This window comes from Papilio machaon, chromosome 7, assembly GCF_912999745.1.
Source record: "Papilio machaon chromosome 7, ilPapMach1.1, whole genome shotgun sequence".
Classification (NCBI taxonomy): domain Eukaryota; kingdom Metazoa; phylum Arthropoda; class Insecta; order Lepidoptera; family Papilionidae; genus Papilio; species Papilio machaon.
The window spans coordinates 5,849,759-5,873,105 of NC_059992.1; the positions used below are offsets into that span (position 1 = coordinate 5,849,759).

General features: G+C 33.1%; 2 protein-coding genes across 2 annotated transcripts in view; both read left to right on the plus strand.

The window, feature by feature from the left end:
• The window catches only part of LOC106714965 (cadherin-related tumor suppressor), an 86,492-nt gene extending 73,222 nt beyond the window's left edge, over positions 1-13,270 (plus strand). Inside the window, exons 4-9 of the mRNA XM_014508114.2 lie at positions 2,859-3,060; positions 3,292-3,479; positions 3,854-4,276; positions 4,360-4,861; positions 4,968-10,326; positions 10,510-13,270. Coding sequence (XP_014363600.2) covers positions 2,859-3,060; positions 3,292-3,479; positions 3,854-4,276; positions 4,360-4,861; positions 4,968-10,326; positions 10,510-13,132 — 9,297 coding nt within the window. The 3' untranslated portion in view covers positions 13,133-13,270. The remainder of the gene's footprint in view (positions 1-2,858; positions 3,061-3,291; positions 3,480-3,853; positions 4,277-4,359; positions 4,862-4,967; positions 10,327-10,509) is intronic.
• A 1,526-nt stretch (positions 13,271-14,796) lies between these two features.
• Positions 14,797-20,009, plus strand: LOC106714917 (inactive pancreatic lipase-related protein 1). The gene is made up of 7 exons (XM_014508044.2): positions 14,797-14,947; positions 16,773-16,860; positions 17,067-17,215; positions 18,122-18,373; positions 18,724-18,915; positions 19,212-19,383; positions 19,895-20,009. Exons 1-7 carry the CDS (start codon positions 14,884-14,886, stop codon positions 19,998-20,000), a joined length of 1,023 nt encoding a protein of 340 aa, XP_014363530.2. The 5' UTR covers positions 14,797-14,883; the 3' UTR covers positions 20,001-20,009.
• The last annotated feature ends 3,338 nt before the right edge of the window (positions 20,010-23,347 follow it).

Below are 23,347 nucleotides of genomic sequence, written 5' to 3' on the forward strand. Positions count from 1 at the left end.
TCCTGTTTTGAATAAACGATACGACGTCATTTCAATATCATCACCTATTTAAATGTCCAATGTAGGAACAGACGCGTATGTATAATGAATAGAGCGAGGCGGTAGGTACTTTCAGACAGCTTTCGTCCACTTCTTGTTTCCACCGTGTGCTGTGTACATTGCGGTTGATACAATTATCTTAACATAGATCTAAAGGGATCATTGACCGCTGAGCCGTTCAAGCAACGCGTAATACCATTCCAAATTCTTTATTAAACTATTAATTTCTTTAAATTAAAAAAATAATCTACGAGTAAGATCTGTAGACGATTCTTCAACTGTATATTTATTTTATTTTAAATTCGTTTTGCTAATGGAAAATGTTTCATTTGTTTTATCTAGAAATATAATGCAGTTATTTCGATTCAAATTGGATGCGGAATAGGAGTCTGAATAATTAGTGAATGACTACAAGGCAACTTTCTTGCACTTTCATTTGCAAACCCGGAACATAGTAACTAGGTAGTACCCCACAGGTGGTCAAATGAAAGGATTAACAATGCACGAACCGCTACACTCAAATATGTAGAAATAGTGGCGACATTTCTATATAGATATCTGTAATTCTAAATTTAAGAAAAAATATATGGATATAAAAACAATACGATATTTTTTTCTGAATTTAAAATTATCCAGATAAAGGAAAAGTATAATTCGGGACCTGATGTTTATATTTAAAATTAAAAATTACAAGTGTTGTATGCTCACATATTTTGAGTATACCATAGAGCCACGCACTATACTTAAGATCTTTAAGATTATGTTAATTCAAGTGAAAGAGCCAAGGACAAGCACAATTACCGTACTTTTAAAAAAATATAATTCGAGTCACTTACAGGAATGCCTTTTGGGCGTAAAAAATAAGATAAGGATATGTTGAATTTATTACGAGCCGTGTAAAATATTGCATGTTGTAGGTAAGATGCGCAATTCTGAAACGAGGGTCGATGTTGCCCTTGAGCGGGTTTTTAATGTAAGCGGGATGAACTCACGCCGATACACGAATGCCTATATTCACATATTGAAGGTCGCCTCATTCTGCGGGGAAGAGAAATTGTCTGAACATCTAAAGAATGGGAAATAAAACGAGTTTTGATTTGCGGCGTCTATCATATTCATTAGAGATAATCGAACCCTTTTTACGACCTTTTATTCGAGTCGCCGCGGCTTTCAAGGAGACAAACGAGTGTGGTTAATTTATATATAATGAACGTTTTATCAAATTACAATCCTTTTTGCGTGTATGTTTAATAAGTGCATATTCAAACATTTCATGCGTTAGCTTAAATAGAAAGCAATGTTTATAGTACAAAATAATACTTTCACCTATGATAAATATATGTAGTTAGTGTGCGTGTAAGGCATTTTTTTTGTAAATTCTGATATCCATCTCGTCCCATATTTTTTTCCCTTTTAACTTGAATACTTTACAAAAGATGTAAGTAAACAACGTCTTCATATTTTATCTTAAAATAGTTTCATAGTTGTAATGTTAATATTTCGCGCAGCAAAAAAATGTTTTACGAGTTTTTCGCCTTTTCGCACCGAATGGACATTATTAAAATTTCACATACGCCTTCGAGGTCGGTTAACGAGTTATTGCTGTAGCTGGTACCGTAACTAGCTTATTGTAATACTCATCAATGTATCTATAAAATAACAAGTCGTAAAATTTCCTCATCGTCGTGAATCATCATACTATTTATGTAGTTTATGCTAAGAAATTGCGAAAGTCTATGCAATTTAAAGCGATATAGACTTATTTACATCGCGATTGAATTACTGTATCGTTGACTTTAGCAAGTATTACGAAAATTTTATAGCATTATCAATTGAATAGCTTAGAAGTGTTTTATAAATTACTTATTGAATGTACGAAATAAAAAACAGATAAATAAATTGTAGCGCAGATTGGAAAACGATGAAATTGGAGACGATCTTGAAACTGTTATTGGTTGAAGAGGCTTTGCGAGAAAAAATTAAATTTTGTTGAACTTTTGACTACAAAAGTACTATATGAAGATATAGAGATTGAATTGGTTCTGGCCATAATTTGATAGAATTAATAAGAGCTTTTAAAAGTCAACAAATGTAACCTCTTGTAAAAATTAATTAAACACAAGAGCGGTATACTGGTAGGAGTGTAAACGAATATCGTCTCGCCCGCCTCATCAAATCAGTCGACTCCGTTAATTAGTAAAAACAATTCGCTGTACACTCGTTGCCCGACCGCCCGCCAATTCCGCGTACGTCGCTAGAGACCTGCTAATTTCATCCCGGTACAGTTTTTTCGCGTCGCGCATCATATTCGGCATTTGCCCACTCGATCCGCCATCGAAATTAAGGCCCGAACAATGTCAGACAAAGCGGCCGTCTGCAAAACATCCATGGGCCGGATTCCACGACCACTGCGTGTTTTTTTTAATTGCCATCTCGCTCCACGATCCGCGAATGAGGGAGCTTGTCATAGCTGGAACGTTTTGGTGACCTATTATATGGAAAATCTGAATGCCGTGCACATTTTTTTTTAGAATTCGTCGGTACACAGACATTTTTCACATTACTGATGCTTAAAATAATTGTGATATGATGGAACGTATTTTTTAATTTTGCTATTGTGAAGTTTCATATTTTGAATTTAAATTATACTACATTTCGTGGTCATGTATTATTTTAATATGGTACAGTAGATTCGAGTATATATTTTCATAATACCATTAGATAGTACTTATGTCACTATTTTGATTTCTCTATAGACCAATATAAAATTTTGATAGTAAATATCACTTGTTTAATTGCTTAATTTTATTAATTTCCAGACACAGCATTACATTTTAGTAGCCCAAGCACAAGACGGTGGTCATCCTTCTCTATCGGGCACTGTCACCATATACATTAATGTCATAGATCTGAACGACAATGCTCCCATATTTGATCCAATGAGCTTTTCCAACGAAATTCTAGAGGATGTTTCTGTGGGAACGTCGGTCGTGACAATAAGTGCTACAGATATGGACTCAGGTAAATAAAATATTGTTTCTTGCTTAGATTTTTTTTAAAGAATGATAAAAAAAAATAATATAAAGTATAATTCTAATTTTGCTCTCATTGGACTGCATATCGTAAGTACCTAATTTATATATACCAGAAGATATTTTTTTAAATGTAGATATTTTATATGCATATGATTTTTGTCATTTTCAATTTGTACACAAATCGTATTTTTAATTGTAAATGTGTTTCGATTTTCAGGATTAAATGGAAAAATAATTTATAGCATAACATCAGGCGATGACGGCTCAGACTTTACAATATCATCCAACGGGACAATACGTACGAGTAAACTGTTAGACAGGGAGAAAATTCCAATTTACAATTTAATTGTTACGGCGAAAGATTTAGCCAAACCACCAGAGCCACAGTTGTCTTCCACAGTTCAGGTAAATATATATCGGAGCTTTCCGAGAACTTTCAAGTCCGTAATATTCCGATGCATTGATTTAATATTTACTTTTACAAGTTGGTGTTACATTTCATGCAACCTTACTAAAAATCGTTAATACTGAATAATACGAAGAATTGTTAAAGTGGTATAAAAAAATGTTAGGTGTTATTTTTTGTTTTATCTTTTCTAGTTTAGATTATTAATACGTATAGATATAGTAACTTGATTTAAATTTAATATAAAAATCGACATTTTTAAGAAACAAATACTTTGTGTAGAACTTCAAAAAGGTAGTTCCTAGTTCAAGAAGGAAGACCTAAGTTTTGTCCACATAACATTTCTAATCATACTAGTGTAATTTTTTTTCAGGTTACAATACAGTTAAAGGACGTGAATGATATGGCTCCGGAATTTGTCAGTCCTAACATGACAACAGTATCCGAAAATATACCTCTTAACACTGTGATAATGACAGTAAAAGCTCTCGATAAAGACGAAGGAAGAAATGGATACATTGAATACTTTATGGAACCAGATTCCGAAATCAACGGTTACTTCTCTCTAGGAAATGTTGATGGCATTTTACGTGCTACGGGGAAACTTGATCGGGAACTAAAGTCGAGTTACACACTATCAGTCACAGCTAAAGATAGAGGGGATCCGCCTAACGTTACAAAAACTAAAATTTTAATCAAAATAATGGATGAAAATGACAACAGTCCTGTTTTCGATCCGAAACAATACAGTGCATCAGTTCCAGAAAACGCTAGTATAGGAGCAAGTGTTTTGCAAGTAAGTATGAAAGGATAAAAACCTCAAATTACGCTATATACTGCTTTGAATATATGAAGTAAATATTTATTTTCTTGTTACAGGTTTCAGCTACAGACGTTGATGAGGGATTAAATGGAAGAGTAAGATATTCGATTGCATCTGGTGACGAAAATCGTGACTTTACTATAAGTGAAGATACCGGTATCGTGAGAGTGGCGAAAAATCTCAACTACGAAAGGAAATCTCGTTATTTACTAACAATTAGGACAGAAGACTGTGCTAAAGATGATGTTAGATTCGATACTGCTGAACTATCCATATCTATTCAGGATATAAATGACAATCCTCCTACGTTCCTAGATTCTCCATATTTAGCATATGTGATGGAAAATATAATACCTCCGAACAGAGGGTACATAATTACAGTTCGAGCTTATGATGCAGATTCGCCACCATTTAATAACCAAGTACGCTACTTCATAAAGGAAGGAGACGCCGATCTATTCAAAATAAATGCCTCCTCCGGACAAATATCTTTATTGCGAACTCTAGACCGGGAAGCTCAGGATGAATATACATTGTCACTTGTTGCCATGGATACAGGTTAGTAAAACGAATGTGTATTATATCTAAAGTTTATGTACGAACAAAATTAATATGAATTATTATTGATTTACCAAAAGTAATAAATGTAAATGTTTCACTTCAGGGTCACCACCTTTAACTGGTTCTGGGACAGTCAAAATTATTGTACAGGACGTAAACGATAATAGTCCAGATTTCGAAAGACAAAGTTACAAAACAACTGTCAAGGAAAATATGCCCGCTGGTACAGTAATTCTAGAGCCAAAAGCTATAGATAAGGATATCGGAAATAATGCTAAAATTCGATATAGTCTATTAGGTGAAAAATCTGAAAGATTTGTTATTAATCCGACAACAGGGATAATTTCGACTAATGTAAGCTTGGATCGGGAAGATTGGAATATATATTACTTAATTATTATGGCACAGGACTCATCTACAACCGATCCCAGGACAGCTACAGCTAATGTCACAATTATAGTTGAAGATGAAAATGACAACACACCAATATTCCCACAGTCTGAATATGAAGCATATATTTCTGATCGCACGCTTCCAGGAGATTTTATATTTGGTGTCAAGGCGAGAGACAGTGACATTGGTCTCAATAAGAAAATCTTGTATGACTTAAAAGGCGAACATCAAGAGTTTTTTACCATCAATAAAGAAACAGGCGTGATAAAAGCCAAGGAGAGTCTTGCTAAGTTTAAACAAACTAATAAATCGTCTTTAAATTTAATAATAATAGCTGCTGATTGTGGTATGACACCAAGACAGAGTACAGCTGATTTGGTACTCATACCAAAATCGGTTAAAAATTTTCCGAAATTTTCTGTCACAAATAAGCTTACATTTACTTTTTCTGAAAATACCCCTGAAGGGGTTTTAGTTACTCGATTATCTGCTACGTCTCCTAAAACAGGCCCCACTAGTTTATTACAGTACGCCGTCGCTGGAGGTAACATTGGGGATGCTTTGAAAGTAGAACCAATAAGCGGTGAAGTGTTTATAACTGGTAAAGGACTCGACTATGAGACAATGCCACTTTATGAAGTTTGGTTTGAGGTTAAAGACTCTGATAATCCACCTTTAAAATCTTTTATTGAAATAGAAATAAAAGTTACAGACGCAAATGACAACGTACCTGTTATTGAAAATATATTGTATAATGCAACAGTTCCTGAAGAAGAATCACCACCTCAGTTAGTGGTCAAAATAGAAGCACACGATGATGACTCTAACGAAAATGGAAGAATATCTTACAGACTTGTCAACGATTACGAAGAAACATTTAAAATTGACTCAGAAAGTGGAGAAATTTCTACCAATATAGGTTTGGATAGAGAATCTATACCTTTTTATGAAATTCTAGTAGAAGCTGTTGACCATGGAGTGCCTCAATTAATTGGTACCTCTACTGTGCTAGTAACTGTTATGGACAAAAATGATAATCCACCGAGATTCACGCGATTATTTAGTGTTAACGTGACTGAAAACGCAGAAATAGGTTCTTTTGTGATAAGAGTAACAAGTTCCGATCTAGATACAGGACCAAATGCTAATGCTACTTATAGTTTTGTAGAAAATCCTGGGGAAAAATTTCTTATTGATCCAATAAGTGGTAATGTAACAGTCGCAAGACCGTTAGATAGAGAATTGCAAGATGAATACATTCTTAAAGTTGCTGCGATTGATGGAGCTTGGAGATCCGAGACACCGCTGACCATTACAATACAAGATCAGAATGATAACGCTCCAGAGTTTGAATATTCCTACTATAGTTTTAACTTCCCTGAGTTACAAAATAAAAACAGCTTTGTGGGACAAGTTATTGCTACCGATAAAGATAAGCAAGGACCTAACTCAATCATCTCATATTCCTTACAACAAACTTCTGATTTGTTTACAATTGATCCAGCCACAGGTGAAATTTTGAGCAAGTTTATGATGAACTACAAAAGAACTTTAATAAACTTATCACCTGAAAATACTTATTCAGTTATTGTTGTAGCAACTGATAACGGCAAACCGCCTATGTCATCAGAATGTTTAGTTACAATCAATGTTGTAGATGCTAACAATAATAAACCGAAATTTGTTGAACATGAAAAATTTGTACCCGTACCACTAGATGCCACTCTAGGAGAAAAAATAATACAGTTAACAGCAGAAGATACCATGGACTTCGGAATAAATGCAGAAATAGAATACTTTATGACAGGTGGTAATGGCACATCCTTCTTTACAATTGATAAAAAAGATGGATGGATTTATGTAAACAAACAATTTTACTCTATTGGACAATATTATGAATTGAAAATCAAAGCCGTTGATAGAGGAATACCACCCCAATCCGACGAAACAATAATAACATTTGTGGTAACTGGAGAAAATATTCACAGCCCTAAATTTACAGCACTCAGTTATCAAGTAATCGTTCCTGAAAACGAACCCATTGGTTCTTCCATACTAACATTAAAAGCTAACGATGAAGATGAAGGGCCCAATGGTATAATTAGATACGCTATCTCTTCGGGTAATATCGGAAAAGAATTTCAAGTTGATCCATTTTTAGGTACCATTAGTATACTTCGACCTTTGGATTATGATGAAATTCAAGAATATCGTCTCAACATAACCGCCATTGATCTAGGTTTTAAGCCAAAAGAGACAACTGCGACTGTTACAATAATATTGACAGATATAAATGATAATGCACCACAGTTCAATCAATCACATTATGAAGCATATTTAGCAGAAAATTCACCAGTAAATAGTTTTATCTTCAAGGTAATAGCCGTTGATATTGACTCACCGAAAAATTCCATTATCAAATACCGTATCAAAAATGAAATGTCATCTCTATTTCACATCGATGTAAACACTGGCAAAATATTTTCTAAAGCAATTTTTGATTATGAAGAAAAAACCTCGTACAAACTGGAGATTGTTGCTGAAAACCCGGACTCGGTAATGCGCAGCATGACTGAAGTAGTAGTACACATTACAGGTGTAAATGAATTTTATCCGAAATTTATTCAGCCAGCATTTCATTTCGATGTTTCTGAGTCAGCTGAGGTTGGCACAAATGTTGGTACAATTCAAGCTACAGATCAGGACAGCGGCGATGATGGCATAATTTATTATTTGTTTGTTGGCTCCAGTAACGATAAGGGATTCAATGTAAATTCGCAAACTGGAGTAATAAGGGTAGCACGTTACTTAGACAGAGAAACACAAAACAGAGTTGTTTTGACCGTACTCGCCAAAAACTATGGTGGTATTCATGGTAATGATACAGATGAAGCTCAAGTTATAATATCGATACAAGACGGAAACGATCCTCCCGAATTTTTGAGAAATTACTATGAAGCCACAATATCTGAATCAGCGAGTGTTGGTCAAAAGGTAGTCCAAGTTAAAGCAGTAGATAAAGATGTACGTCCACAAAATAATCAGTTCAGTTATTCTCTTATTGGCGGTAACACAAATCAAGATTTTAGAATAGATCCACAAAGTGGTGAAATAGAAGTATCGCGGCAACTAGATCGCGAGACAATACCAACATACTCACTTATAGTAGGTGCGATTGATACTGGTATACCACCGCAAACGGGCACAACGACTGTTAAAGTAACAATTACTGATATAAATGACAATGGTCCATTGTTTGATGTGGCAAATTTCAATGGAGCTGTATATGAAAATGAGCCTCCAAGTACCAGTATTACTACACTTACTGCTAAAGATCCAGATCTTCCTCCAAATGGAGCTCCATTCTCTTACTCTATAATTGGAGGTCAACATCAAAATTATGTAAAAGTCCACAAGCACTCAGGGGTACTACTAACTACTAAAAAGATAGACAGAGAATTAACTCCACAGTTAGAAATAATCATACAAATTGAAGACAGCGGCACTCCAGTAATGAAATCAAGCTATACAATATTTATAAAAGTTTTGGATAGAAACGATAATCCACCATCATCTAGGTCTGCCCATGTTCTTGTTTATGCATTTAATAACAAGGTTCCGACCGGAAAGATTGCAGACGTTAAACCGAATGATCCTGATATTGTTGGAGATTATAAATGCAAAATCATAAAAGATTCTACTACTGAAAATACTCTCACATTATTTAATATTCGTAAGGGTTGCGATCTTTACACTAACGCAGTCAGACCAGGACAAGGGTATTCATTTTCTGTTTCGGGCAATGATGGAATTCACAAAGATGTTACGTCATCTGTTAGCGTTGAATACTTTTCGTTTGATAATGCAACAGTTGAACAATCAATAACAATGAGAATAATAAATATGACTGCAGCTGATTTTCTTACACATTATTATCGCAATTTATTAGAAGTTTTGAAAAATGGACTAAAGAAAGACGAAAGTGCCTATTTATACAGTATAAATCAAGAAAAAGACGGACTAGATTTAACAGTAGCTGTTAAGGGTAATAAGACAATTTGGAAACGAGAAAATACAGAGAATTACGTTAAATCAAAAGAATTTGAATTAAGCAAGGTCTTGAAAACGTCAGTTATTGTATCCTATTACCCTTGTGCAACACAACACTGCCTTAATGATGGTGTTTGTACAGATGGAATTAGGGTGTTAGATGAGGTACGGATTATCGAAAGTTCGACTCTTATACTTTCATCTCCTCTCGTACGTCATGAGTATACATGTCATTGTACTGACAGATTTATGGGAACCAACTGTGAAAAAAGACAAGATCCTTGCTCGCCTAATCCTTGTAATTACGGAGGTCAATGTAGAAAGCAAGGTCATGACTTTGTGTGCTCTTGTCCTCCGCGCCGAGAAGGTAAAACATGCCAATTTGAACGAGATGACGTTTGTAGCAGCAATCCTTGTAAAAATGGAGGATCGTGTAAAGAAAGTTCAGATAGAAATTCGTTCTTTTGTTTATGTCGCCCTGGTTATCGTGGAGATCAGTGTGAGGCTCTTGTGGACTCATGTAGACCTAATCCGTGTATGCATGGAGGTATTTGCATTAGCTTGAAGCCAGGGTATAAATGCAGTTGTACTAATGGCCGATATGGAACACATTGTGAAAGCTCTACTTATGGTTTTGGTGAATTATCATATATGCAATTCCCAGCTCTCGACGCATCGACCAATGATATAACTATAATATTTGCGACTACAAAGCCTGATGCATTATTGTTGTATAATTATGGTGCCCAAACTGGAGGAAGGTCAGATTTTATAGCGATTGAATTGTTAGGCGGAAAACCAATATTTTCCTTTGGAGGTGCAAGAACATCAATAACTTCTGTATCTATTATGGATTCCGAAGTGAATACCGCTGATGGCAAATGGCATAAATTAACTGCTACCAGAAACGGCCGTGTGATATCTCTGAGTGTGACCTCGTGTACTGACCACGGCGATGTTTGTATGGAATGCGAACCTGGCGATAGTTCATGTTACGACGATGATACTGGACAGGCAGGGTATGTTGACTTTATTCAATCTTATTAAAATTGTTGATACTTTTTTATTACAAACCCTTAAGCATAATTCAAGAATGCATTCTGTGTCTAAATATTAATAAATAATGGTTTTACCTCCTAATTGCGTTTGACAGAGTTATTGATGCCTATATACGCTTATAACTTTTTTCATTGTTTTTGCAGAACGTTAAACTTCAACAACGAGCCGCTACTCATTGGCGGATTACATAAAGCAGATCCTGTCCTGGAACGTCCCGGACAAATTCATTCTGATGATTTTGTTGGATGCATGCACAGCATTTCCATCAATGGACGATTTCTAAATTTAACCAATCCACTCAAAGCACGGGGTGTGGAAGCAAATTGTGATCGTACAGAAAAAGGAACTTGTTATAAAAAGGACATTTGTGATTCCGGCGAGTGCTTGGATAGATGGAAGACAAACAAGTGCAAATGTGAAAAAGATCTCATTTCACCTAACTGTAACTCTGCTCTAATGCCTATCTCTGTAAGCGAAAATGCTTACATTACATATTTTATATCTGAAAAGCATCGAAGAATGCAATTACTAGAGTCCTTTTATGGTGGAAGCACAAGCTGGGAAAGAAAGAGTGGAAAAAATATTGGAAAACCTGTAACAAAAGTAAATAATCCAGCTAAAATTTTGACTTTCTTTTTCAAAACTAATAGAAAAGAAGGTGTACTTTTTTATGCAGCAACTGACAAGTATTATACTATAATTGAATTGAATGAAGGAAAAATTAGTTACACGTCAAAACAAAACGTAGTAGTCAACATGACTCAAGTCGACCAGCAAGATGTATCTGACGGTAATTGGCACAATATTACCATATATTCTCACGGAAGAAGTATTCGTTTGATTGTTGATGACAAAAACGTGGGTGAAGAGCTTGATGCAGCTGGAGTGCACGATTTCTTAGATCCCTATTTAACAATAATATCTTTAGGGGGTGTCAAAGCGGAATGGATATCGAACAATAATAAATTTGAAGGATGCTTGGCAAATTTTAGTATCAATAATGAACTTCAACCTTTTAATGGCAACGGAAGTATTTTCAATGAAGTTATTCGTAAAGGGAAAATAATACCTGGATGCCATAGCACTTTCGGTGCCGGCATAGCTCAAAATCCAAATCCATTGAATATTGGCATAACGCTTGTTATAGTGTTTTTCATTATATTAATTGTAGCAATTTCGATATCGTTTATTGTATATCGACTTCGGAAGCAGAAAAAAGAAAAGGGTAACACTTCAGGAAGCAAAACTAACATAGTCCATACTAAGCAAAATGGTGGTCCCGCTATGTTAAATGCACCGAATTTGATTGCTGGGACTAATGACAGCATTATGAATCGAAATATGCATAACAATGAAACAAGTTTGAATAGTTACATGTCTGAAAATGCAGATATTATGAGAAACGTGGGTCATATCGTTGGCCCTGAATTATTATCTAAGAAATATAAAGATCGTGAAATAATGAACATAGATCCACCGAGACCTCAAAGACCTGATATTATCGAAAGAGAGGTGGTAGGAAAAAGTCCAGCTCTAAGAGAAGATCATCACCCGCCTCCACCGCCTTCGACAAATACTTCTCATCATACTCATGATCATCCTAGTGGTTTGGACCTTAATTCAGAAATACCCGAGCACTACGATCTTGAAAACGCAAGTTCGATAGCACCATCCGATATTGATATTGTTTACCACTACAAAGGATTCCGAGAAGCCCCCGGTGTTCGCAAATATAAAGCAACACCACCGCCGATAGCAGGGTACCATCACAAACATCAAACACCACAACACAGGCATTCTCCACATCACCCAAGTGGGTATCCTCCTAGAGTTTTACCTCAAGCATCTCAACCACCTCCACAACCAAGGCAACATCAAACCACTCCATTAGCTCGATTATCACCTAGTAGTGAGCTTAGTCAACAACCAAGAATCCTAACTTTACACGATATTTCTGGAAAACCTTTACAAAGTGCTTTGTTAGCAACGACTTCAAGTTCGGGAGGCGTAGGAAAAGATGCATTACATAGTAATAGTGAAAGAAGTCTCAATAGTCCAGTTATGTCTCAATTAAGTGGACAAAGTTCTTCTGCTGGTAGAAAGACCCCAAGCGCTGCGCCTCAGGTTCCTCAAGTAGTTTCAGTAGGGCCTGGTGCAGTGGGATTGACCGCAGAGGAAATTGAAAGAATGAATGCCAGACAACGAACCTCTAGTCTAGTTTCGACATTAGATGCGGTATCGAGTTCCAGCGAGGCCCCAAGAGGGGGTGGAGTAAGTCATCACATGTCGCACAGACATCACTCACCACCGGTCGACAACAGAAGTTCCACTGGATCAGATGACGAAAGTGGAAATGATAGTTTTACATGTTCAGAAATAGAGTATGATAATAATAGTATAAGCGCGGATAAACCTGAGGATGTAAGAAGACAGAATGTTAATAGTGGAAATAATAATAAGAAACCCATTTTACCTCCACCTTATGAGAGCTTTGATTCTTCGTTTCGAGGTTCTCTGAGTACGTTGGTTGCTTCGGACGACGATCTGAATCCACATGTAAGTGCCGCATTGTATAGACAAGCAAATGGATCTCCTGCACCAGCAACTTTAGGGTGGGATTACTTTCTAAATTGGGGTCCAAATTTTGAAAGCATGATAGGTGTTTTTAAAGATATAGCCGAATTACCAGACGCCGTCAATGGTCGAATGTCTTCCTCGTTAAGACTTCCGAATGGTACTCCAAAGCCTTCGGAAGAATATGTCTAAATTAATGTTAAATAAAATTGTAAATATGTTTACATAATACTGATGTAAATTTTTTGTTGAGATCTTGTATCAAGGTCTTGGTAGATTCAATTTTCTTGCCATATTTTGCTATTTTACGTAACTGGGATATAGTATAGTTCGACCTAGATTATATAATTGTAAATATATGTTATGTTAATTTGTAGATAGCTTTGATTAAGAATTTAGTAAGTTACGATATTTGCTCTCAATTTTCGTTACACATTTACAAAAAATGTACATAAATGTTTAAATATGTTCTATAAATCAATTTGAAAGGCAAAATGTATTAAATGTAAAATTTAAAACTTAAATGTGAGCCTAATTTAAAATTAACGAATTTTGTACAATTCAGTATCAAAATTTGTCTTAAGTCATGATTTTATTATTTACACAAATAATAAAATAAATTTCACTCTAAATTTTATAAATCGAACAAAACAGGGTTGCAATTCTTTAAAAAAAACTGTAATATTTTGACTCAGGATTTCAGATGCCGAAACAAATATACAAACATTACATTCCCATTGAAAAAAAGAAAATAATACTAAGTTTAGATTATTCCAGTCCAGTGTAGGCTTAAATTTGCAATTGTATTGGAATAATGTAAACTGGGCATAACACTTATTTCGGCACTGGAAATGTGCGATAAAACTTCTTTTAATTTCATGTTTATTTATGTTCTTAAATACTCCGACTGAAATTTTATGTAAAATTACTATTCAAATTGTCCATTCTTTATAAATAATAATTGTAATAAGCCATATTAATTAGTGAACAAAGTGCCAAATGTGTATTCTGTTCAAAAGAACTGACTGATTTTACAATATGTGAATATTAAATTAATTAAATGAAGAAATGACTTTTCTTTTCGACATTACACCGGTAACTTCCTAACACTTCCATATAGCAAGTAAGAAAGGTCTACCTTTGTACTAAGTTGGTACTCAGTAATATTTGTCAAGGTCTTAACATGGATGTTCACAGTAATGGTTACATCTCTTATTATCTAGAGCCAGCAATTATTTAAAAAAAAAACGTAAAAAATAATAGCAATGATAAGAATGCAGAAAAGCATTTTTATTTTTTACACATTTACATAATACATAATTTGGCACAAAGTTACCATAGAGTGAATATGTTTTTTGTTAAATATAAAAAAATATTTGACCTATAGACATACCTGGTATAAAAATTAGCCTAGTATAAAAAATAATATCTCTTTTAAGCCTCGGTTGTGCCAGTCTGTTTGCTTTAGTAAATTTTAGTTTCATTAAATTTTGTTAATCTTTTTTGCAGTATATTAAATAAAAAAAATGAAAGAAAAGGTGAAAAATATCATTGTAGTTATTAACTATATAAGGTTTTTTATTTATTGGCACTAAAAAGAAACGAAAATTCCAGAAGAATCGTAATAGAAAGGTCGACACTATCTATTTCTCCAGGTCATAACTCTTCATGTTTATTTATCTATCATCATTTTATAGCCAAGCTATTCAAGGTATGCAGGAAATGAAATTAAGCCAATGTTACATATACGTAGGTAATTTTATGGTATTGACGAGTCGCGGTCGTTGTACACAAACCTAATATGGCCCAGTGCTGTTGATAATTACCAACTAAAGTGCTAACGCAGTCTAAACAGTACCCTTAAGTCAAACGAACCTGTGAATTACACAAAAAGTCATCGCATTTTTTTTTGTATTTGTTTTCAAATTTTTTGCCTATACAATATGACAATTTTCAAATCGCTTTCCAATTTACTATTGTCATTCGTGAATATTTATTTTCTTTTGAGTAAGTATTGTCTTTTATTACATATGAAATAGCATAATCTTGTAAGTATTAAATTAATTTAATAACATAAATAATATTAATTTAATATTTAATTATTTGAACAGTATATAATTTATAAACTCTAACAAATTTTAAAAGTAAACCGAATTATTTCTAATATAACTGCGATATATTTATACTCACACTGATTTATTTTAGCTAACAAAAGAAAAATTCAAATAAATTTTTAGTCCAGTCTTGAAATACATTAGATTCGCAATTCAATTAAAATAAAATAATTGTTTGAATAAATTAAACTGTAAAGTTATTATAGTGTAAAACGTTATGGTTATAATATTTCCGTAAAAATATTTTTCAATTTTCTCTCATGGGTTAAATCTTTATATTTCCACCCTTTTCTTATAAGGGAAGGATGGGAAAGGAAAGTTGATATGACGGGGGAGGGTGCGCATAGGTAGGGGATATATCCTTTTTATGTGCGTCTCCTCTTCCGTCGATTACATGTAGGCAACGCATCTGCAATTACGGATATCTATGGGCAGCGGTCCCTTCGCTATTTTCGGCTGTTTCAGGTGGCCGCTAACTCTATCACCTTATGACAATATACTCGTATTAAAATTGCTATTTATATTTCAAATGACATTTTTTCATTAACAAAATTTAGAGGATAACCATCTTTTGTTTTTACATTAAGTATTTCAAATTAAATTCATATATTAGTACTTATATTATTTCAGTACCTTTTTTCCATAATTTATTGTACTGATCAAAGTAACGATTTTCTTCTGTTAAATTCGTAAAAATAGTTTATAATTTACTCTAGTATGTAAAATAACACTTTACAATATTGTAATAATAAGCAAAAAGCCTCTTCGACACCTGAAAATAATGAATTATTTATTTATTGCAAGTATTATATTCAATGCAAATTACATAGTAAATTATATCGGCGAGTCCTATCTATAAATATAAATCTTACTAATATTATAAATAAATGTTTGGATAGATGGATGGATGTTTGATTGAAGGTATCTCCGGAACGGTTAGAGGGATCTTGACGAAATTAGGCACAGATGTAGAACAAAATTTGGAAGAACATAAGGCAAATACTTATTACGTTGTTTTTTAATTCCGCGAGGACGGAGTAGCAGGCGACAGATAGTAATTAATATAATTAACACCAATATATGTACATACGAACAATAAATTAGAAAGTTTTATAAAAATTAGTCAAGGGTAATGAATGTAACTGAGCTAATATTTTAATTTGAATGTGAATAGATAAAAAGACAGATAGTTTGAATATTTTTGTAAAAATTTAAATACTAACCTAACCACAGTTTAAAAAAAATGTTGGAAATGTCGATTAAATCCAATTTAAAAATAAAAGTATTTTTTCGATTTTAAAAAAATTACATTTGTTAAAAAAATTCATCAAAGTTATAAGTTCTTATTTCAGTTTGGATGTCTCTTTTTTCTCTTTGTATTCTTCTTTTAAGAGCAATCTGAACTACATACACCACACATTGCTCGTTGGGCTACGACAAATCAAAACTAGTTATTTAATAAAAGTAAAGAACCCGTCAATCAAACCGCTCTGGGTCAGTTGACTATGGCCTAGTCACCCCTAAATTGGTTAGGCTCCTGAGCCTCCACATATTTACATACGTACATATACATGCTTACAAATTCTAATCTAATCTCAAAAATTAATCGTCGGCTGAAAACATTTCAACTAGCTTAACAATTTTATTACTTTAGTTGTTTTTGAGTTTATCAAAAACGAAGAGAAAATACTAATTAAATTATTGTTTTGGATTTTTAGGTTATTGCAATTCTTTACCTGCAGACAATTGTATAACTCCTCCATTAGATTGTCCAAACGAAAATGTAACTTTTTGGTTGTACACAAGGTAAATGTTAGTTTTATTTTTAATTACTATTCTTAGGTTGTAAAACTTAGAAAAGTATTCCCACAATTGTATTCATTAGAGTAGAATTTCCTGTACTAAAGGACTCTTACCATGATTTGCGTATGAGTCAAAAGAGAGTACACAATAATTTCCATAAATGCCTCTTCAGACCACTTTTGAAGGCACTAAATATTTTATTTTTTCAGAGCAAATAAAGACGAGCCACACCAATTAAGATTCGCTGATCCTACATCTATTGACAAGGCCCCGTGGGTCCCGAATGCGAAGATCAAGATTATTATCCACGGCTACACGGGTCACAAAGATTTCGCTCCAAACCCACAAATTAGGCCAGGTATAGAATAAGTGGCCTATTGCTCTATTTGGGGCCCGCATGGCCGTAGACATTATTTACATAAAAAACTAATTTTGGCCCGTAGTTCAAATTAGTTGAACATTAGGTGGGGAGAAAGTGACGCCTACAAGATAAGTTATACGCAGTTGAAATAAAATACCAAATAAATGTGTGTGTATCTAAGTTACTTAACTTAGAGTCGAAAAACACTGATTGGATAGCACGCGGGCCACACACACTCGTTGATTTGAGGTGTAAATATAAAATAAAGAAATAGTATGTACATATGTACGAGTACATGATATGTACATACTATGTAGCATGAATATTATATAAACAAACTTTAAAATGAGTTATTCTAAATGCAACAATAATCCATAGATTATTGTTGCATTAATAACTTGTAATAACTTGTTCTTGTAATAACTTTTTTAACATTGGCGACTTTGATACGGCACGTTATATTTTTTGAATAAAAGATAAGGAAATTATAAGAGGATGTATTTAATGATCTTGTGTAATATCATTGAAACGTATTCAAGATACAAACACAGTTCCTTCCGGACATTATTTTTATCATTATGTTTGGTACATTTATAATTGTTTGTTTGTACAATTTAATAAGCGACTACTTCGTAGCTCTTCTTTCGTGCCAGTACAGGGTTCAATTTGACAGAAAGAAAGAGATGGACCATTTATATTCCTATAAGATGTTAAGCCAAATTCACGTAATGTCTAAAAGAAACGGTATAATAAAGGAATAACCTATGCATTATTCCGGAGAAGTAGAAAGCTCTTTCCTTTTCCCACATTTATTCAGAACGAAACAACAATTTCTCTTTAATTCGAATTTGTAAAATACACCGTCAAAATCATTAAAGTTTTGTGTATTTCTTGTTTTTACAGCGTATTTAGAATGCTGTGACTACAACTTAATATCAATAGATTATCACCCGGTTGTATTGGAGCCGTGTTACCTGCAGGCGGCGACTAACACCGAGCTAGTGGGCAAATGCGCTGCACAGCTTATTGACGAGATGGTCTTTAACCATAATATACAGCTGTCCAAGATACACGTTATAGGTTTTAGTTTAGGTGCTCACGTGGCAGGATTCATTGGTAGTTACATTAAATCAGGAAAATTGGAACGGATTAGTGGTATGTAAAATCTTAATGGATGATAGCATGTCATTTTCGACGAATCTCCACTGTAGCAACACCTTTATGTTGCCATTTAACTCATTCTAGTTGAAAAAATAGACATGACAATAACGTTCTTAAATATATGTTACGACAGTTTACATTTAGAACAAAATAAAACAACTTTTTTTAACTACTAAGCTAAAGAAAGATGGTTCGGACTAATTTAGATCTACTTCACGATTCCTTTCAGTTTTTTTTTTAATTGTTGTTTTATGAATCGAAATTGTTTGTTACATTTCCGTATTTAACTAGATAATGTAACTAAGTTTATTAACTTTATATGAAAAGTTAAATTTAACAAACAGCATTAGACCCAGCGCTACCGTTATTTGCCACGGCTGATGTGTCAAGAAAGATTGACCCCAGTGATGCGAAGTCAGTTGATGTTCTCCATACAAACGCTTTGATGAAGGGGAAATTGGAAATAAGCGGGCACTCTGATTTTTATGCTAACGGTGGTAGTCGGCAGCCTGGCTGTAAAGCAGATGAAAACCACAGTAAGCTACTTAAACGGTTTTCTTTTAAATTTAATTTAATTCATAAAATAACACCTTTTTGAGATATTAATCTTTTGGTTAACTTTCATATTTAAACATTAGGAATATACGTCATTAAAATTACTTACACGAAATTTGATTTTTATCCAAGATATTATAGAAAAAATATAGCTAATTAAGTAAATAATAACCAATAAATATTTGCTTAAAGGAGAAAACTATCACTTTGTCATTCATAGTACTAGTAAATACTTAACATTCTTAAGAAACTTATTTATGAGTTCATGTATCTTTAGCTGTATCGGGATGTGAGCATGAAAGAGCTGCAATATACTTCGGTGAGTCTATTATCAGTAAAGTTGGGTTCTACGGAAAGAAATGCTACTCCTGGATAGCCTACATGATTGGATGGTGCGAGCTAGTCAGTTCAGACGAAGATGTATTATACGGCGAGCACATGCCACCAAAGTTAGTCTTATGTATTTTTTTTAATAACGATGACTTTGTATTACTAAAGATAACTAATGGTCTAACATTCTTGTAAAGGTTTCCTTATGTTAAATATCTCGGTTTAAAGTATCAATTGAAGAAAATGGGCAAAATGAAACCAAAAGAAAATATTTTAAAAATTAATCGCTACACTGCTCTATGTATTTCTCTGTGCGTAATAACTCAATGTCATAGATAAGATATGAATACATTTGAATACTAGAACTCGACCTTAACGATGTCAGTTATGAAAGGGAATTCTTCAGTTATAATTGTAATTTTTATGGCTTAATATTTTTATTTTTAAGATTATTCTTAACATAGTTTGAAGTAAAATACAAAGAGTTAATCTTAAATAAAAATTATTATGTTACTCTACAAACATATATAATCTTAGTTATGAATATAAGAAGTCAATATATTGCATTTTGTCACCTTTTTGATACTTACATATTTGTAATTAAATATTATAACAATGTGTTGATTTCAGCATAACTGGTGTATATTTCTTCAACACGAATTCCGCGCCTCCTTTTGCGCGGGGTCCGATCAAGAATAACAGGAGCTACGAAGGCGATGATGAAAAGTGGATTTAATAAAAACTTTTTAACAATGGCATTTAAACTATTATTTATAAAATTATATGAAAATTCCAAAGCTTACAAAGTAAAGGACATGTGTGATCGATCGATCTATAAATTGCATCCGGATATGGTTTGCAGAAACTATCGTAAGGGAAAGTCCTCTATGCACTTTATTACGGAAATAACGAAATATTAAATATTGTTCAGCATAAGTTGAAGGGAAAGGGAAAATATCGTATGAAAATAAATTACAATAAACAATTTATTTCCTGGGTATTACTAAAATTGCATAAACATTTAATTATCATTATCTAAATATAACACACATAAAAAAAAAATTCAGTCGAATTGATAACCTCCTTCTTTTTGAAGTCGGCTAATAAAACATTTAATAATCTTTCAAGTTTTAAATCATTCAAGTGAGTTGAAAGGATTTAAGAGGGTCAATCTTAACACGAAGATTGAATACACATATAATAGGAATTTTATTCGAGGCAACATAACGATACATCTGTGAAAAATATATGCATTATTAAGCTACGAACATTTAAAAAAAAAACTGTCAAATCACTGGCTTTTGTCTTCTTCTATTATCATGTCTGCAAAACTACGCAAGTGTTAAATGATGAAGCAATATATTTTACAAGCTTCATATAATTTAACAACACTATGTAAAGGTCGAACAATATTAATAATATAATTATTTGATGCTTTCGTCAGTCTGTTAGTAATGAAAATGAATGTTCGTTAAGTGAAATGGGTACTGAATGGAATATAGTTTTTTAATGAATTATGTTAATTTTACTCGTTTCTCAAAATGACATTTGTTATTTATTATCTTTGCTTTTTATTATTTGTTCATTTATTATTTTTATGTAAAATAGCGATCGATGTTGGGAGCAAAACCTCTATTCTTGTAAACACATCATAATTATGACATTTATTTTGTAAAAAATTGTCATTAACGTGTATATGCTAAATTTTATTTCGATTTATAACTTTTTTCCAAGTAGATATGTTAAAATAATTAGCCATATTGTAAGTAATCATAGTGCATACATAAAACATAAGAAGAAATTACAAATTCCCATATTTCACAATCGTTTCTCACCGAAAGCGACTTTATTGCTCAATTTCGATAATGTCCAAGATTAATTCATTATTTTTCTTCTTCTAATGCAGAGGCATTCGCCATTCTGCCATAACTGACGGTTGGCCGTCACCTCAGTGAACTATTCTTTGACCTGTGCCAAGCGAAAAAGTTGTTCAACGCTGGCAACAGTTGTCTATTCCCGGAAGTCCCTTATCCACTACTTTCATCGCGTTGAAATGTGTCTTCTGCCAGCGATTTATTTCATATTTTTCATTTCATTTCGCAAGATATGCCCCTATTATGCAACGTTTCTCTTTTTTGACCATCGCGTTTATTGCTCGATAATAAAAACAGGCGCCGCGTAGGTATACCATACTTACAAAACCTACCCTGTTACAGTATTATTATAAGTTTGCTTCTGTTTACTATCAATAGTTATTGCGATTTTTTTATTATTCACGGATTAAGCTACTCAAGTACGTTCTTTTTGCCTTGACATTATATTTTTTGCAGGAAACATAAACGTTGAATAATTTTAAACAGACATAGCTTTTAAGCGTATGTTTGTAGAAAATATCACTTGAAATGTTAGAAGTTTTTTTTCTGCCATTTCATTTTTAGCAATTTACGGGGTGAAGCTACAATAATTCGAATAGTGCAGAAAATTGATAGGAATGTTTGGAACACCATTATACGAGTACGTAAGGCCTGAAAAGTCCTCATTGTTTCCATATTTGAAAAAAAAAATTAAAGCTAGCAACTATGGATTTTTCGCCATATTCGTCGAAATGGTGTGTCAAAAAGGATCTTACACTGAGTTGTAGATGGTAGAGTTACCTATTAAAACCTTTAAGTACTTATTTAACAAGCCACAGATGTAAAAGTCGTAATTTTCACTGGCCAGCAATGACGACTTCGTCCACGTGAAAGATAATTTTTCAAAAAACCTGAAAGAAAGTAGTTCGCTCTTTATATTGCAACGTGTGTATATAAATTATTAACTTCAGGTTCTAGAATAATTTTTAGATAGTTATTTTCATTAACTGCCTGACTGGTTTTTAACTTTCATTTTTATTTTGCCTTTTTTTTCCAGTATTTGGACCCCTTTCTGAGTATAGGCCTCCTCCAACCTTTTTCGCCTGTCCCTATCTCTTCTCATTAAAAACTGTTAAAATCGTAACTTAACAGTTTTTAATTAACAGAACTTTATAGGAATGACCTCTAAAACTGACTATCTTGTTTTAGCTTTACAGATCTATCTGCTGCTTTTAATTATTATAAATATTATCTAATATGTGAATGCACAGACTAAAAAACTAATAGACCAGAATAGAGGAGTGCAATCTTACACATGTTATTATAACTTCGTAGCCAAGTACTAAGAAAGGATTTTTCTGAAAGGGTTAAATGTTTTTTATAGAAACATGTTTTTCTTTCAACAGAAATATTATAGTTTCAATATTTAATATGACCGGGTTATTTCAGTTGGTCTGATTATTCAAAAACGACACTGGCTCTTAACATATAATATTTAATTGTATTTTCTGTTATTTACTTGTCAAGAACAATTTCCATTTTTTTTTGTTTACAATCGCAAAACTTTATCGAATTAAAAATGTCCCTAATTTTCGCAACAAATTTTGAAGCTATATTCAAAATCTACTAGTCTTCTAGTTATTTAAAAAAAAAAAAACAAAAAAATAGGACCCACCTGCAAGCACTTCCTTTCGATTAAAATATTTTTCATCAAAATCGGAACACCAGGGGCGGAGTTTCGCGGTAACACACATAAAAAAAAAATACAGTCGAATTGATAACCTCCTTCTTTTTGAAGTCGGCTAAAAATTAGAGCTACTGGTTAAATAAGTTGAATTAATTTAGATACCCTGTTCCGCATTTCGATTGGATATATTAAACCTGTAGACCTTGTGGTTTCCGTATGTGCTGACATGAACTATAATTACTATGTAATATTAAAATCTGGTTGTAAGAATGAAGTCACCATTTACGTATTATTTTGTAACCAAAAAAGTTCTAAAAAGATTTAATACATATGAATAGGGAGAAGTACACTTATTGTCATGTTTAAGAATGTATCAAATCAGCAAACTATAGATATAGATTATCCTTATTTTGTTATTTGCATGTCAATGATAGCATTTCTACATTATTATTCACAATTGTATTATTATTATTAACAACTAATATTGTACAACAGTTTTTATGAAATTCATTAAGACAAATTACCAGTATTTAAGTAATCGCT

Bases quoted from the DNA above. Each gene is read 5' to 3' on its own strand.
- LOC106714917 (XM_014508044.2), top strand. From the start codon at position 14,884: ATGACAATTTTCAAATCGCTTTCCAATTTACTATTGTCATTCGTGAAT. The intron at 14,948-16,772 runs GTAAGTATTGTC...TTGGATTTTTAG, and splicing joins GAATATTTATTTTCTTTTGA to GTTATTGCAATTCTTTACCT. The intron at 18,374-18,723 runs GTATGTAAAATC...TTTAACAAACAG, and splicing joins AAAATTGGAACGGATTAGTG to CATTAGACCCAGCGCTACCG.